The sequence below is a fragment of the Arvicanthis niloticus genome, chromosome 12 (assembly GCF_011762505.2).
Source record: "Arvicanthis niloticus isolate mArvNil1 chromosome 12, mArvNil1.pat.X, whole genome shotgun sequence".
In the NCBI taxonomy this organism is placed as follows: domain Eukaryota; kingdom Metazoa; phylum Chordata; class Mammalia; order Rodentia; family Muridae; genus Arvicanthis; species Arvicanthis niloticus.
In genome coordinates, this window is record NC_047669.1 from 23,305,337 (window position 1) to 23,322,941 (window position 17,605).

The window sequence follows — 17,605 nt, forward strand, 5'->3', positions numbered from 1 at the left end:
GAAAAGAGAGAGTGTCAGCACGCTGATTGTGCCAAAGGTAGGCATGGGGAAGTAAGAACAACACCACGTCACAAGTCACGAGATGAGAAGAAACCGTGCTAGAGAATTGATTAGGGTTATCTGTTAAATAAAAATACCTCTGCAAGTGAGTACTAGATAGTATTCAAGAATGCAGCATCTTGGCTAGGCATATAGCTCAGTGGTGGAGAACTATGCCCTGCAGGTCCTGAATCTGATTTCTAATGATATGGGGGTGGGGAGGGGGGAATACAACACTTTAAACATGGTTGATTTTAGGTTAATAATGTCTGCCATTATTGGGCACTTATTATGTGCCATGTTAATGTATATGCATTATATATATATATATATATATATATATATATATATGTATATATATATATATATGTATATACACACAACTTTGATTTTTATACATTTTACTGTTATCTTTATCATACTGCAATTATTGTTCCAAGCAGTCGGGAAACTTATCTAAAAATCACAGGGCCAGTAAAGTGGCAGATCTGGAATTTTCACTATGCAGAAACAGATAGGAAAAGCAGAGCTAGGTATCAGCGGTCAGTCTGCAGGTCGTGCAGTTATGGAAGGCAGGGAAATGGAATCGTACGAATGCTAGGAAGTCAAAATGCTTTGAACAAAAAGGAAAGTCACCACAAAACTGAATTTGAGAATAAAAAATGATCCGGGCTTGGGTTTTCAACATCGTAACATTCAGCTAGAAAATCCTATAAGTAAAAAATACAGGGCTAAGAAAATGACAGAAAAAGAAGTTGGTAATAGCCCTTGCTAAAGTCACTCTTTGTAATTTCAATTTCTCTCTTCAAAATCAATTCATCCATTCATTAAGAAATAAAATTTAACGTGTGCAAAAATTATGAACCAGTTGTTTTCTAGGTATTATTGCAAGCATTAAATGTTCTTAACGTTCAGTGGGTGGATTATTCTGATTCTAGAATACTATACTTAGTCCTTTATCAGACAAGCAACTGGAATATACTTCATGACAACAGATACATTATACTCTACATTGAATTCAATATATATAAACTTGAAAATTTAGTACCATATACCAACTTTGTAAAAGTATTGGCTTTCACCGTGACATTTCCACATGTGCACGTCATACGGTCTGGGCACAGTCTCCTTGCATTACCTTCTTACTCCCCTTGTGTTACTTTTGCTAATTCAAAGAGGTAAGGGAAGCACAAAATAACCTAGTATCCCCCAGCTATAAGTCAGAAGGAAGGAGGAACTATTGGCAAAGGCTATAAAGGACATTTTCTATACCTTAGGGTTACACTGTGAGCACCAACCCACTATGTCAGGCAATGCCAAGGTGAGTCATTTCATTTAAGAATGCAAGAGAGGAGACTGAGAACGGAACAAGGAAAAGAGGACAGCATAGGGGAACAAATATGAGCAAATTGAAATACATTTAAAAAATGCATTATTTTCTATGTTAACTAAGAAAATAGTAAGAGAAGGAGGAGGATAAAAAAAAAACTCTATGGCCTTATTTCTTGCAAAATTCTTACATCAACAGTTTAAATGACTTTTCAACAAATGAACCTTTCCCCCAAACTGTAACTCGGACTTTGACCAGGTTCTCTCAGCTTCTATTATACTCTCCATCTGTTTTCTCTCCCACCAACCTTTACCCAAAGAATAATCCAGTTTTACTTCTGCCTGTAGCATTAATGATTAATCTGTAGTTATTTATTTATTTATTTTAGGAAATATTGCCTTTCCTGACCTACCTTTGTTAAATACCGAATCTAAAATAGGCAGAACTTTCTGGTCGAGTTACCCAGTAGAGGCACACGTGCAGTGCAGGAGACTTATTAAGTCACTGGCTTCCCTTGCCTTGGCCTTGTACTTCTCGATGGCATTTACTTGGGAAGAACAGGTGAAGTAGTGCCCATATGCACCCATTCACGCACAGCCAGAGGTCTCCAATCACCAAACTCCAGAGCATGAACAAATTTCACAGAAATTTGTCTTTACGTGAGACAGGGTCTTACTCATCTCCCTACTTAGTCAAGTAGGGATCCTCTGATCCCTGACTCTGACCCTCTAACTTCTACCTTCAGCATACTGAGTGCTGGGAGTCCAGGAATGAGCCACCACTCCCAGTTTATGTAGTGCTGGAGACTGAAGTCAGTTCAGGGGTTTGTGAATGCTAAGTAAGCACTCTACCAACTAAATTATAGCCCAAAGCCTGACATTTGTCTCTTTATAATGGCAATAAAATAACAGCATTTATTCACAGAATAAATACTTTCCTTAGGTGAATTCAGCTCCACTGATGCTAAGAATCACTTAGAGCAATATCATATCAAGATGCTTGCTTACACTCTATCTACTGTTTCTGGTAGGTTGGCCTGAAATAGAAGGATGAAGGTCTAAGAGATACATAAGAAAAAAAAAACATCTTTGACATAGAATAAATATAAACCCTTCAGATACACAAAGGACAATAGAAATAGAAGAATCTGACTATCAGAATCAATCATCAACGACAGAAAAGGGTATTTGTGGCTTCTGTGATATGACAGCCGAGAGTAAAGTTTTCAGCTACTTGTAGAAATGAGCTCTAAAATAAGTTGTTAGAGAAGAGAAGCAAATATAAAATTAAAAGTAAATATGTCTTTAATAATGTCCAAAATATAAGAACCCCACACTAAATTTTATTTAATTACCAGTACCAAATAAATAGATAAGGGGATTTAGAATACCAATCTTAGTAACATAAAAGATAAATGAAATGAAAGATGTTGAAGACCCCACCCCTAAAGCTTTCAAGCATTAGGGAAAGGAAGAGAAAATTAAAGACTTGAATGAATGGAGGATGGCATAGTTATGATTGGGAAGGCTCATGTTATAAAAATGTCAGCAGTCCCTTATATCTGTAGCACAAGATCTCAGTAGGTTTTAGGAAAGTAAAAAATGACTATTTGATTCTTACAATTCAAAAAAAATCAAAAAGTCAGGAATAACAGAATATATTTCAAAGTATAACGATAGAGGATTTGAACTGCCTAATCAATACCTATTATGAAGTAATTACAACATAACGGCCACAAAGATAGACAAGATAATCAATGGAACAGAACAGAATTCAGTATGGGGGTGGGGAAGAGCTATGGCGCTTTCAAAAAATATACCATTTGGATATGCTCATGGAGAACAGTGTTTTTTTTTCCCTTATACCAAAAAATAAATCAATTCTTCATAGGTTGAGGATTTAAATATTAAAGTCAAAATCAAGATTTTTAAAATCAAACATAAGAGATATGTTTGTAACCACGGAGTAAGCTAAAATTCTTGAAGATTATATAAAAAAATAAATCAATTCTTCATAAATTGGGGATTTAAATAATAAAAGAAAAATGAGATACATAATATTAAGAATAACGAACACTGTTTGTTACAAGACACCATCCAGAATGAAAAAGTACATCCCAGTGCAAGAAAATGTTTATAATGTAGCTATCAAAAATAATGTGCCCATACTATGTAAGCACCTCCAAAAATCAATTACAGATGATTAATAAAAAATGGTCAAAAGGAACGAACAGATGTTTCCCAAATAGTCAATAAATCTGTGAACAGGTTATCAATTATATGGGTGAAAATACAGTTCAACTATGAGCATATGAGTTAAATTTACCTGTAAAACAATATATAAAAGAGAGACTGCTGGGCCAAAAGAAATGATTTTGAATTTTCAAGTTATCTATAATTTTTTTTTTTTGCCCAGTTTTCTTTATTGGATTGTCAACCTTTGTAAATCTATAAGATATATTTGAATATTATTGATATTCACACTGCCGTTCTTTGCCTTGCAAATGTCTTTTCTGTTGAATTGAATCTATGGGCCTTTGCAACTAAATATAACTTACAACATAGTTGCACAAATCTCAAGCTTACAATTCCATTTATTTTTACATATGTGAAATCCACACCGCTACCTACTACACAGATAAGTTAAAAAATATTCTGTAGCACTTCATTGCTGGAAGTTCTTCAAAGAATAATACCCATTGCTTGCTTTCTGCTTGCCAGGCAAATTCTCCTCCATCAGAGTAATCACCAGTCTTCAATCATTGTGGATTTTATTTGCTTTGACTCTGTTTCATGTAAATAGAATAACGCTGTTTGCATTTTCTATGTCTTATTCCTGTTACTCAATACTACAGTGGTGAGATTCCTCTATGTTGTTGCCCCAAGCAAGATTTTTTTTCCTTCTATTTCATCAAATTTACCATACATATATATCACTTTAGTTAGCCATTCTTACGTCGACAGATACTTGAGTGGTTCCAGCTTTCATGTTGGTAATTGTCAACTTAGTTTAAACTGGAAACTGCTTAGAATCACCTTCTCTGTACGGCTTTAGGTTTTACACCGGAGTCAGGAAGTAGAAAAGAAGCAGCACATGAGTCCCAGATTGGGTGGGTAGAAGTTGTGATTTGCTGAGATGAGCCCCACCTCTCCTGATGGATCTGTAAGTGTAGGACAATATATTTGCAGTATACACTGCTTCTATGTCTTTCAGGGTTTCTTTCCCTTAGTCTCTCTAGAGTGTCTGTGATACTATGATATACATCCTTTGATTTTCATCCATGACTCTTGGCTCATCGCTCCTGTAATTCTTATTCTCTAAGTCTTCTAAGTCACGAGATAATGTTAGAATATTTCCAACCTCCAAAGCAAGTCTTAGAAAGCAATCTCCCTTCCTCCTCCCCTATTCTCTTCTTTCCTCCTTTTCTCCCTCCCTCCATCCATCTCTCCTCCTCCCCTCACACCTACTTTCATTTCTCCCAAGGCAGACCAGAGAAACGAGAATTTCACTCTGACAAGGAAGACCACAGAGACTAAAAATATACCTTAATCTTATCCTATTGTTCTTAGGGCAGGTCATAAAAAGTCTGGTCTTCTTTGCATAATAGTAGGTCATTAGACCCTCTTAACTCCAGAAGAATTTGCCCCAGGCCCTTGGGGAAGAAATACTGAAGAATCTGGATAGGCCTCACTAGGTGTTCTCATCCAGTACATCTGCAGTCGCACCTATGCAATAAAGGCTCTGTAGAATCAGAAAGGACATGATTTGGAGAACATCTGGATTGCTGAACTTTGTGTGGCCAGGGAGGGTGTGGCCTCTCCACACCCCTTCCTCATACCTTGGCCTATCACCTCTTCACATTACCTTTCACAAAAATGTTTATGAGTCTGTAGGCCACTGAAGCAACTGAACAAGAGGAGGGATTATAGCCGCCTTTATTCATGGTCAATTGGTCTTAAGCAAGTAAACTAATGAAGTGCTTGGAATTGACATCTCAAGTGGGCCCACATGATGTGCCATCTGATGCTGTCCCCAGACATGTAGCATCAGAAAGTGAATTGTATTAAAGGACATACAACTTGCATCTGCTGCAGAATTGCTTACTTGCTTGCTGGACAGAAAGCCACCGCACATTTTGGGATCCCATGGGATTGTTTTGTTTTGTTTTGAGTTGATTTTGACAGTGTAAGACGACAGGACAAACCAAAAACCTTATTTTCATCCCCTTGAAGGGTATAAACAATAAAAATGAATTCAATGAAATGGTGTTTATCACTGGGTGAAGCCAGAGGAAGGCTGCAAAGGAGGGGAAGGAAGGCTTCTTGGAACCAGAGGGGTCAAGGACACTACAAGAACATGACCCACAAAACCAATTTAGCCGAGCTCACAGAGGCTCACAGAGTTTAACATAATCACAGACCCCATATGACTCTGAGGAACTTTGCATATACATTATGGTTGTGTAGCTTGGTGTTCTGGTCTCTGATTCTTTTGCCTGTGTTTGGGGCCCCTTTTCTCCTATTGGGTTGCCATGTCCAGCTGTGACATGAGGATTTGTCCCTAGTCTTATTGCATCTTATTATGCTTTGTTTGGTTATCCCTGAGCTATCCCTAGGAGGCCTGCTCTTTTTTCTTTTTTTTCCCCTTAGGGGAAAATAGGAGGAGTTGATTTGGGGAGAGAGGGGGAAATGGGAAGAGTGGAGGGAGGGGAAATTGGGGTCAAGATGTAATGTATACAAAGAATAAAAACTAAAATAAATAATATTATTAATATTATTTATTTATAAAATTTTATATATTTATTTTTATAAATAAATTTTATAAATTTATTTATAAAAATAAATAATAATAATGATGTTTAAGTTGGGTGTGGTGATGCATGCCTAATCCTTGAAATGGAGGCTGAGGCAGGAGGATCATGAGTTTGAGGCCACCCTGAGCTACATACTGACTGAGAATGTCTCAAAACATGCTGCTCCCTCAAAATAATAGTAAAAATATTTCATTTACAAGGAAAATAAAAGCAGGAAACAAGATGAGCTGTTTTGATCATAGAAAACTAAATCTGGGAGCTAGCCTTCCCAGCTCATCCATTTCTTATAGTTAATAGTTACAAAAGGAATTCCAGCGTAACAACTTTGAGTAAAAATTTTATAAATGATATAATGGTAAAAATTTTGAGTAAAAATTTGAGTAAAAATTTTATAAATGATATAATGGTAGTTTTCAGTAAAGTATTGCTGAGTAAAGCAGAAAATAAAGATAAATTAAGGGAGGGGGACTAAAGAGAAGGAAAAATTAAGAAAGTACAAGAAAGTAAAGCCAGAACATAAGACTGCCCATAAATTACAGCTAAAGAAATACCAGTGAGAACAGATGGCATTGAACTTTTCCATAATTGCCAAAATTTGAAGAAACCAAGATGTTGGTTCAATAGATAAATGGATAAACTATGGTGTATGCAGACATGGAATAGTATTCAGTATTAAAAGGAAGTAAGACTACTGAGCCATCACAGCAAAATGATCTGAAAAAGAGCCATATACTGTATGATTCCAACTACAGGATATCAGGAAAAGGCAAAGCCTATGGAGACAGTAATGTATCATATGATGTCAAACCAGGAGTGATAGTGACACATGTCAAACTCAGCACCTGGGGCATGAAGCAGGAGAAGTGAGTTTTATTCAAGGTCAGCCTGAAGAATGGGCAGTGCACAGAAGACTTTTAAGGCAATGAAACTATGCTATGCTTAATATAGTGATAGATTTTTGCTGTGACTGTACACATTTGTGAAAAATCTATAGGGTATACAACACCAAGTATAAATCCTATTATAAACTATAGATTTGGTGGTGGTGATGTACCAATGGAGAGCCATCAGTTAGAGCAAGTAAATGCCCCTTTGGCATGAGGTGGCAGGGAGGGTCTGAGGGAAAAGGACTCTCCTAACTTTCATACCAGTTTTTCTGTGAACCTAAAACTGCTTTAAATTTAATTTAAAAAATGTTGTTTGGTAGATTTCATCTATAACTAAATACTTGTATTTCCTTCAAATTCAAAAGTATTATAAACATAAATACCAAAATACTTAATACTTGAATTAATCTCTTGACAGAAAAACATTATAAGTGTTCACAAAACATCTATTAGGATAATTATTTAACTTCAGTTTTATATAAATTTTGCAAGAATTAAAGTATGTTCAGTCATAACTTAAGAAATATCAGACAGGAAAGACACAACTCTAATGAAAACCACAAACCCTTACTATAAATCAATTATTTTAGCATTTCACAATTTGGGACAACAATGTGGTAAAACAGAACAGTGGACAGAGACTCTGGAATACTTGATCTACAGCTTGTTCATTAACAATAACTGGGGCAAGTTCCCTAATCATCTGAATCTGTTTTTTCAACTATCAAATGTGATAATGTTTTGTTAGGAGTAAACAAAGATGCCTCATGAGAGAGAATACCAACAAATAGTTGAAAATTCTGAACCAACTTTATTTTTTTCAGCAAAAGTTGCATATTTTCCATAAACATAGGAATATTTATTCTTAATACAAAACAGATTCTCACACATATTAACAAATGTTTTCTTTATAGCTTGATATTGCTTCAGTCCTCACTGTCACTTCCAGAATCACTCAGCTGCAAATCACTTCCTAAAATAAAACATAACAAAACTGTAGTAATTAAAAACTTGAACTGTTAATATTTAATAAATTCATTTAGGCTAATATGATTGCTTATAATATAATTCAGCCACATACCTGGTATACCAATCAATACTATAGAAAGTAAAACCCACAGCAACAAACTCCAGCATTTCGAATTACCTGGCATTTATTTTAGTTTTCTTTCACATGCTGATAATATCATTTCCCTTTACACTACTCACTTATTACATCAGACTATTATTTTCAAGAGTGAAAAAATTATCCTTTTTTTTTAACCTTCAGATGCAATCCAAACCATTATGAAACTGATGTTAAAAACCCTTAGACCAGATATAATTCAGTGGTAGGATGCCTGGCTACTATGCACAGGACCTTGTATTCAATTCCCAGTACCATAAAGAATATCTAAGCACTAACTGCTTTTGTAAGTCATTTATTTGTGTGCTTAGTCATGGAGGCAACATTTCAGTGGAGCAGAAAGACGGGAAACATATAGCTGGTATAATGTCAAGTAGGGATAAGTCCTGAGGGACTGTGGAGAGAGGAGCAGGAGGTGGTACTGTACCTACTGTAGTTGGGAAAGCTTTATGAGAGGCAACATTTGAACAAAAAAGTCATTAAACAATGGAGGCACGGTGTCTAATCTAAGATAACAAGTGTAAATGCTCTGAGGCAAGTGTAGACTAGTTGTGATTCTTTTTATTATATTTCTTGGTAATTTCACACATGAATGTAATGTATTTACATCATATGTACTTCCAACTCACCCCTGAAGCTAACTCTTCCTGCACCCCCTCTCCCTGACACTACATCTTTCTCCAAACTGTATATCTTCTTTCTCTTCTTCATCCTCTTCTTTTTTAAAAATAGCCCACTGGGTCCAATGAGCTCTGCCTGAAGATCCCAGGGTGTAGAGCCACCTACTGAAGCTTGCGTCACACTTCTGAAGAAAATTCACTTTTTCCTCCCTTAGCATTCATTACCTGACAAAACAGGGGTAGGGGCTATATGAACTTTTTTCATTGTAAAAAGGCTACGGTGGTCAGAGTGGGAGAAACGAGGAAGGCAAAGATCTGGAATGAGGTCAGAAAGGTAGAGAGAAAGCTACAGTAAAGACTGTTTGAACACAATGAGAAAGCACGGGACAGTTTTAACAGGAACTAAGTTGAACCTGACTACATCAGTAACTACACTGTGATGGTGTAGAGGAAACATGGAAGCAGGAGAGAAACTGACCCACGTGTGCCAGCACGAGTGTCACTTCCTCCCTGGTACGCTGTGGTTTACATGTGAAGGTGTATCTTTATTATTTTCATTTGCTCACTTTAGTATCTGGAGTAAATGCACGGCGGTCTTCAGTACTGGGAAATTCTAAAGGTTAAGTCTTCACACCATCCCTTCTATTCTTTCCTGGAATTCCTACTATTTGGCATTTAACCTTTTCCATGTATTTTCCCTCTCTTAGTTTTTATTTTAGCCTGTGTTCTGGGACAGCACCTTACATCTCACTAATTCATTTCTCACCTACGTTCGTTTTGCCTCCTTACTGATATTCTTCAAAACATTCCTATGACCCGTTCCTCCAAACTTAATCTTTAAACCTTTACCTTCTACTGTGTGCATGCATGTGGAAGTCAGAGGACAGGTTGTTGGTGTCACTTCTCTCCCACTCCCATGTGAGCTCTGGGGATTGAACTCCAGTCAGGAAGTTTGGTGGCAAATGTCTTTACCCACTGAGCCATCGCACTGATGCTGGAGTTCAGACTCTCGGCCTTGTGTATGGTGTGCAAGCACTCTTCTCTCGAGGTACTTGATTCTTATTTATAATATATTGGATTTTGTTCTATTTCTGCTTTCCTTTGTTTTGTTATACACAGCCAGCTTGGTCTACAGAGTAAGTTCCAGGCCAGCCAGACTGCAACAAATTTCGTTCCCTTGGCCTAATTCTATTCCCTGTTAGCAGCTTTCCTCAGCGGATATCCTATGGCTTTGGCATCTTGAACATCTTGGGGTTTCCAAGGCAACTTCAGCATAACAGATTCTTGTTCCACTGTCTGGATCCATATATAATGAAAGGCTTCTGAAAGGCTATGTCATCATATATCTTCCTTAGGATCACATGGTTTTTTTCCTTGTTTCAGAATTATATTTGCCCACTTTGAGGAGAAAGTTTCTCTCTCTCTCTCTCTCTCTCTCTCTCTCTCTCTCTCTCTCTCTCTCTCACCTTTATAACACTCTTTGCAGGATCTTGTGATTCTCTAAACCTAGTTTACAGCCCCAGTTACCAGAAATAGGTTTTACAATCACATTGAAGATTGCTATCTCTTGGAGATACGGTAGGTCCCTTCAAGGAGCCAGTGAGTGACAGTGCTGTATAAGCTATGGCTTCTGAAATGGAGTTGTGTGTGTGTGTGCACACACACACACACACACACATACACACACACACACACACTATATAAACAAATATAATATACATAAACCTAAGTCTCTTAGTTAGGGCTTTACTGCTATGAAGTAATAACATGTCCAATACTTATAAAGAAAAACATTTAACTGGGGCTGCTTACAGGTTCAGAGGTTCAGTCCATTATAATCAAGGTGGGGGAGCATGGCAGTATGCAGGCAGGTATGGTGCAGGGGGAGTTGTAAGTTCTGCATCTTGTTCCAGAGGAAAAACAGGAGAAGATTGGCTTCTAGGCTGCTAGGGTCTCAAAGTCTATAGTCACAATGACACACCTAATCCAACAAGGCCATACCATCAAATAGTGCCACTTCTTGGGCCAAACATATTCAAACCATCACATTCCACTTCCTGACCCCCACAGATTTGTTCAAACATATGAGTCTATGGGGGCCATACCTAAACATAGTATAATGCAAAATACACTCAGTCCAACTTACAAAGTCCCCATAGTCTATAGCAGTCCAAACAATGTGAAAAGTCCAAAGTTCAAAGTCTCTTCTGAGACTCAGCCAATCCTTTAACTCTAATCCCCAAAGTAAGACAGGAAACCAGCTGGGCAAACTCTGCATCTCCATGTCTGATGTCAAAGCGATCTTCAGATCTCCAACTCCTTTTTCATCTTTGTTGACTGCAACAAATTTCGTTCCCTTGGCCTAATTCTATTCCCTGTTAGCAGCTTTCCTCAGCGGATATCCTATGGCTCTGGCATCTTGAACATCTTGGGGTTTCCAAGGCAACTTCAGCATAACAGATTCTTGTTCCACTGTCTGGATCCATATATAATCTTCTGGGCTCCTCCAAAATTCTTGGGTCACATCTCCAGCTCTGCCCTCTGCAGCACTCTAAGTTCTGGTTGACTCCACTCCACTGCTGCTGCTGTTCTTAGTGATCATCCTATGGTACTGGCATCTCCAATATACTGGGGTCTTCCTCTGCAACTAGGCTTCATCAATAGCATCACATAGGCTCTCTTCATGGTGCCAAGCCTCAACTTCTTTGCTTGATTCCTTCAGTCCTGGGCCATCAACCACAACCGTACTATACTTCACCAATGGCCTTCCATGGCCTCTTACAGTGCCAAGCCTCAGCTACTCTCCATGACCCCTTCATACCTTTAAAACCAATACCATCTGGGTGATTCTTACACATTATCAAATCCAGCTGCACTATGAGGTTCAACCTTTGCTATCTCTGAAACACAGCTTCTTTGTGCTCTCTGGAAAATACTTCTCAGATTTCACTTCAGTGATGCTGGTGTCTTCTTAATCACTTAATTTATTAGCTCCAGCAAACCGGCATCAATTGTCCCAGGAATCTCTTCTATTCTTGACTCTACATTCAGAGTCACATGGCGGAAGCTGCTCAGTTCTGCTGCTTATTGGGGCTGGAACATGAACCCTTGTTCTATTACATTATCACCAGCTTTCTGTTATCTAATTCTTTCATTTCCTAAGCTGAGCAGTTCTGGAACTTGCTCTGTAGATTGACCTTGAACTCAGATCTGCATGCCTATCTCCTAAATACTAAGATTAAAGGTGTGGTCTACCATGCCTGGACTTAAGCTTTTGTCTACTTAGAATTTGCTGTGACCCAGGCTGGCCTAGAACTCAGAGATCTACTTGCTTCTGTCTCCTGAAATTAAATTAAAAATTTAAAAATTAAATTAAATTAAATTAAATTAAATTAAAAATTAAATTAAAGGCGTATACCACCTTACCTGGACCTAAGCTTTTCATGGCCACTATGCCTAAATATCAAGATTAAAAGCCTGTGTCTTTCATTTCTGAATTGTAGTTCATTGCAGATTAAAAGTCCAAGTGAAAACAATAATCAAGTAATGCCTAACATGATATAACTATTCCTTGTACAATGGTAAGCACATAAACAACAAGTTTAGCTGGGTGGAATCCTGCCACAAAGTCACACTCCCTTAATCTGTTTATCTCCTTGAACACAGGATTCAGCTCCATTTCACTTCCTGCTGCCCTTTTATTACTTGAATCATACATTTTATATTTTCCCTTTCTAAGCCTGCTATGCTTCTTCTAAATGTTCTTCATGAGAATTAACCAGAGAACAAAATCTCTGTTGAGCTTTCTTGAGACTTTGGCAACACAATTAATATAAATTTCATTACCTTAGCCTCAGATAGACTCTTCAGACAGGGGCAAAAAGCAGCCACATTCTTCATCAAACAAGAACAGTCTCTTGGTCACATATTAAAATTCTTCTCCTCTGAAACCTCTAGAGTCAGGCTTCTACAGTTCAAATCACCCTCAGCAACATCTTCCATATTCCTACTAGGATGGCCCATTAAGCCCCACTTAAAGCATTCCACTGCTTTCCAAATCCAAAGTTCCCAAATCCACATTCTTCCAAACAAAAGCATGGCCAGTTCTATCACAACAACACCCCAGACCCTGGTACCAACTTCTGTTTTAGGGTTTTACTGCTGTAAAGAGACACCATGACCAAGGCAACTCTTATAAAGGGCAACATTTAATTGGGCATGGCTTACAGGTTTGGAGGTTCAGTCTATTATCTTCAAGGTGCGAGCATGGCAGTGTCCAGGTAGGCATGGTGCAGGAGCTAAGAGTTCTACATCTTGTTCCAAAGGCAAACAGAAGATTAGCTTCCAGACAACTAGTAAGAGGATATTAAAGTCCATGCCCATATTAACACACCTAATCCAACAAAACCACACCTACTCCAGCAAGGCCAAGCCACCAAATAGTGCCACTCCCTGGGCCAAACATATTCAAATCACAAAATAAATTGTAAACTTTGAAAAGTTTAAAGCAAGAGAGATGATAAATTATATTTGAATCACTAAAAGATCAATATGGCCAATAATATATACAGTGGATCAAAATGGCCTCTGACTGCATACACAAGACGTGCTTAAGATCAAGCCAGTCAAAACATCAACATGAATATGCAAGGGCCTCAAAAAACCCCACCCTAAGATGAGAAGCTATTGGCAGTTGGTGGCTTCTAGGGAAGGAAAGCTCAGTTATCTTCAGAAATGCATCCCTAGCAGGTTGCCCTTGCTTCACTGAGTAGATTCATACACATACTGGCGACATCAAGTGGGCATAGTAGTTAAGAGAAAGGGAGAACATGAAGTTGGGAGGAAGAGCTGGTATTGATGGCTGGGGGAATCGAGGAAATGAGCTGAACTACAGTGCTGGCTGTAATGATGAAAAGAAGTAGATGGATTTGAAAAATATTTAGGAGGTAGAAGTCGAAAGGACTTGGTGAAATACTGACCATACAAAAAGGAAAGAGAGTAACTTAATCCTGGAATACAATCAGGCTTCTGGTTTACATAATGAGACAAATGCTGTCATTCACCAGGCAAATATGCAGTAAGCCAAAAAATGTAGGGTTGGATTTTGGACAACATATATTTGAAGTACCTTTTACTGAAGGGACAAAGCTAGACCTATCTGCCTCAGAGGTCTGATTGGAGATGGGTATCTGAAAGTTATCTATTGATTGAAACAGGAGCATGAGGAGATTACCTAAGAAAAATAAGATAGAATAAGAAGAAATTGGCCATGAAAACTTTGAGGAGCCCCCACTCAGTGATAGAGTACATTTTAAACTGCAAAGGAGAAAAATGGCTAATGATTACAAAATACATAAATTAAGATTCTTCTTTAACTAAATTTTAGTTCACAACAAATGTAGCTACAACTCTAAGTCCTTAGTTACTTATGATTATGCATACTTACGTAAAGTACTCATCAGAAAGGTACTGTTGTCATGAAGTCTATTACAAGTAGGATCAGCATCTGAAGTCCTGTACTGTGGCCCGGCAGACATGCTAGGGTGCTCCAAGCTATATTTCCTTGGACCCGGAGGAGAAGATTGGACATCATCTTCAGAATCACTAGAACTATCCTCACTACTTGAAGATGAAGAACTCTTGGAGTCGGATGAACTATCACAACTACTCATCTGGTCCATAAGGCTAGCTTCTGCCTTCAGTTCTGAAAATAGAAATAATAGGTCAAATAAATAACATGAAGAAACACAATAATATATAAATGCATTAGCTTTTAAGAAGAAATTGTTAAGGAATAAATAAAACTAAAACACATATTCCAGCATCTAAACCATTTATTTTAAAAATTCCTGCAGTGCACTGTCCAAGAAACTCTAAACATACAGCCTGTTACTGTTGCCCTTGGTTACCTCCAGAGGTGGAAGGTGGGTCCCAATTGAAGATTCCATGTACTTCAATAACAGGGTCCAAAGACCACTTTGCTGGAACTGACCTGTAGTTCTTTCCACAAGAACTACCTTTCGTGGTACCAGAAGGTGAGATGGAAGCTTCAATGGAGAGAGGCGAGCAACAGTCTCACCCAGCTATCATGCCCATGAACCCCATCCATTGGCATAATAACACTAACAGAGTAGTAGTGGTACACATACCTTGGTGGTAACCGCAGCTCTCTAATTGGACTTATGACTCACATAGCTAGAGAGAGAAACTATACTTGGTACCAGAAACTTAGTTAACTTCTCAGTGCTAGTGAAGTCATGGTTATTGGGGGAGAATCTACAACCACTAATTTACCAGCATACTCCTTAATAATAACAATCTATAAACATTTGTCCTTATATCCACAGATAAGTGTAGTCTTCACCACTCATCTGGCAAACTTCTTTTTGCAACAGACAGAGATCAAAACAGAAAACCATAACCAATCAAGATTCTGAGTTGTGGAGCCCAGTCCTAACAGATACACGTACAAAATACATCTGCATCTAAGGCTCAGGAAACATTAGGGAGGAAGGAATGGAAAGATTGTAAGGCTCTCAGATCTTACAATCTTACAAATAGGTCAGGGAGTTTGCTGTGAGATTGTGTCTCCTGATAACATCAGAAACTATATCCATAGAGTCTATTGCCCAAGTGTTACCTAAAGAAGGATGACACAAACGAGCATGCCAAACTGGATAGAGAAAAACCCATGAGGTCTCATCTCTACACAAAGAACTATAGCCAACTGAGGAAAGCTGGGAACAAGAGAAATTGCCTTCCCCAGGGAAGAGCACACCAACTGGCTGTCCAGTGCCAAATGATCAGCCCTGAAAACATGCAGAAGCACACAGACAGATAAACACACACGGCAATATACGGACTAAACAGGTTATATTTAGTAATATATGTGTACTTACATGTACATATATGCATGCAATAGCAATTAGTGAAAAAAAAGAGGCCATGAATTTAAAGGAGAGTGGAAAAGGGTATATAGGAGTGTTTACGGGTAAGAAAGGAACGTGAGACATGTTTTAATTAAATTATACTCGCAAAAATTTAGAAAAAATAATTTAAAAACCCTCCTTTAGCACAAAGCTGCATTTTAATAATAGTATTATGAGAATAAAAGCCTAGGTAACCAGTTGGGAATGGCATCATAATTTGTAATCCTAGCATTCAGGAGGCTGAGGCTGGAGAATACCAAGTTCAAAGAGCTGTACAGTCAGACTATTCCTCAAAAAGAGGGAGAAGCTCAGCTGTTAAGAAGACTAGCTGTTCTTCCAGAGGACTAGGGTGTGATTCCCAGCACTCACGTGGTGGTTCACAACCATCCGTAACTCCAGTCTCAGGGGATCTAATGTCCTCTTCTGGCCTCCACGGGTACTGCATGTATGTGGTTCACAGTTATATATGTAGGTAATATATCCATTGGCATAATAAATAAAGTCTCAAAAAAAGGCCACAAGCAGTATCTAAATCTAACATTATATATATGTAACAAATGTATAATAAATAATGAAAAGTTTAAACATGCAAACTTACAAAATGCATTATTAGTTTTTTTCCTTATTCCTTAATATGCACAGTGCAATGTCATTCGTACTTAAGAACTTCATTCTTTTCTCAGATGTTCTAGAGGAAGCTTTGATGAAGCTTCCTTACACAGGTTTCCAGCCTATTTCTTTAAGGGGGATTTAAAATATTCCAGTATTTTTATTTTTGTTTTCTTTTTTGTTTTGGTTTTTTGTTTTGTTTTGGTTTTTTTAAGACAGGGTTTCTCTATGTAGCCCTGGCTGTCCTGGAACTCACTCTGTAGACTAGGCTGGCCTCAAACTCAGAAATCTACCTGCCTCTGCCTCCCAAGTGCTGGGATTAAAGGTGTGCACCACCACTGCCCTCCAGTATTTTTAAAAAGCCAATTTCCATTATAACTTTGGTTGTGAATAGTTTTATGGACAAAAAGGATAATAATGTTAGTGTCTTCTAGTGTTCTTAAAGTTCTTTTTAAGACACACAGAAATTATGGTGGGTGGGAAGATCAACCTCATTCTTCAAATAAGTGATTTGAAGCAGAGAAACCAAAGGACCAATATTTGGGGGTAGAACTAAGTTTGCTTATTTTCAGGTCATTGTTTTTTTAGCATTCTATAAAAATAGTGAATAAGTTTTAGCCTGAAAGTGTATAAAACACTTAGTCAATACACTGTCAAATAGTATCTTGCCAGGGTAGTACCCTTTTAAGTTAGCTAATAATATCTGACTCCCACAGTCTCTCTAGACTCACTGGCTGGCCATTTCCACCCTAAATCCTTTGCACTAGCTCTTTACTTTGCTTAGGGTAGACATTATCCAGGTCTTCTTGGTTTTTGTTGTTGTGTGCTTTGTGATTAATAATGAATTAACCATAATTCATTATGGTAAAACGCACACCCTAGATGAGTTTCAGCATAAATTGCCCTGTGTATCTGCCACTGAACAAGACCCATCCCATAAACACTGTATTATGCTTTTCCTCTAGTCAGTGTCCACCATTTTGACTTCTACTACCAAAGATTTTTGTCTGTTATTGAACTTCATATAAATGTTGTCACTCACTCATGACATTTTGTGCATGCCTTTCATCCACATCTTGTTTATATATTCATTTGTGTTTTTAATGACTCTTCATCTCATTCTGCTCAATTGTTATAATATCCACTATATAAACACTACATGCATTGGTTATCAATTTTCTATTTATAGATACTCTGGTTGTTCTCCATTTTTAGTAGTAACAAGTTTGTGATAACAAATAAAGCTGTTCTC

General features: G+C 37.8%; 1 protein-coding gene across 1 annotated transcript in view; it reads right to left on the reverse strand.

Annotated features, from left to right (window-relative positions):
* Positions 1-7,874: 7,874 nt before the first annotated feature.
* Eaf2 (ELL associated factor 2) overlaps positions 7,875-17,605 on the reverse strand; it is a 46,005-nt gene continuing 36,274 nt past the window's right edge. The window contains exons 5-6 of the mRNA XM_034515212.2: positions 14,262-14,519; positions 7,875-8,042 (exon numbers count right to left, since the gene is read on the reverse strand). Coding sequence (XP_034371103.1) covers positions 7,996-8,042; positions 14,262-14,519 — 305 coding nt within the window. The 3' untranslated portion in view covers positions 7,875-7,995. The remainder of the gene's footprint in view (positions 8,043-14,261; positions 14,520-17,605) is intronic.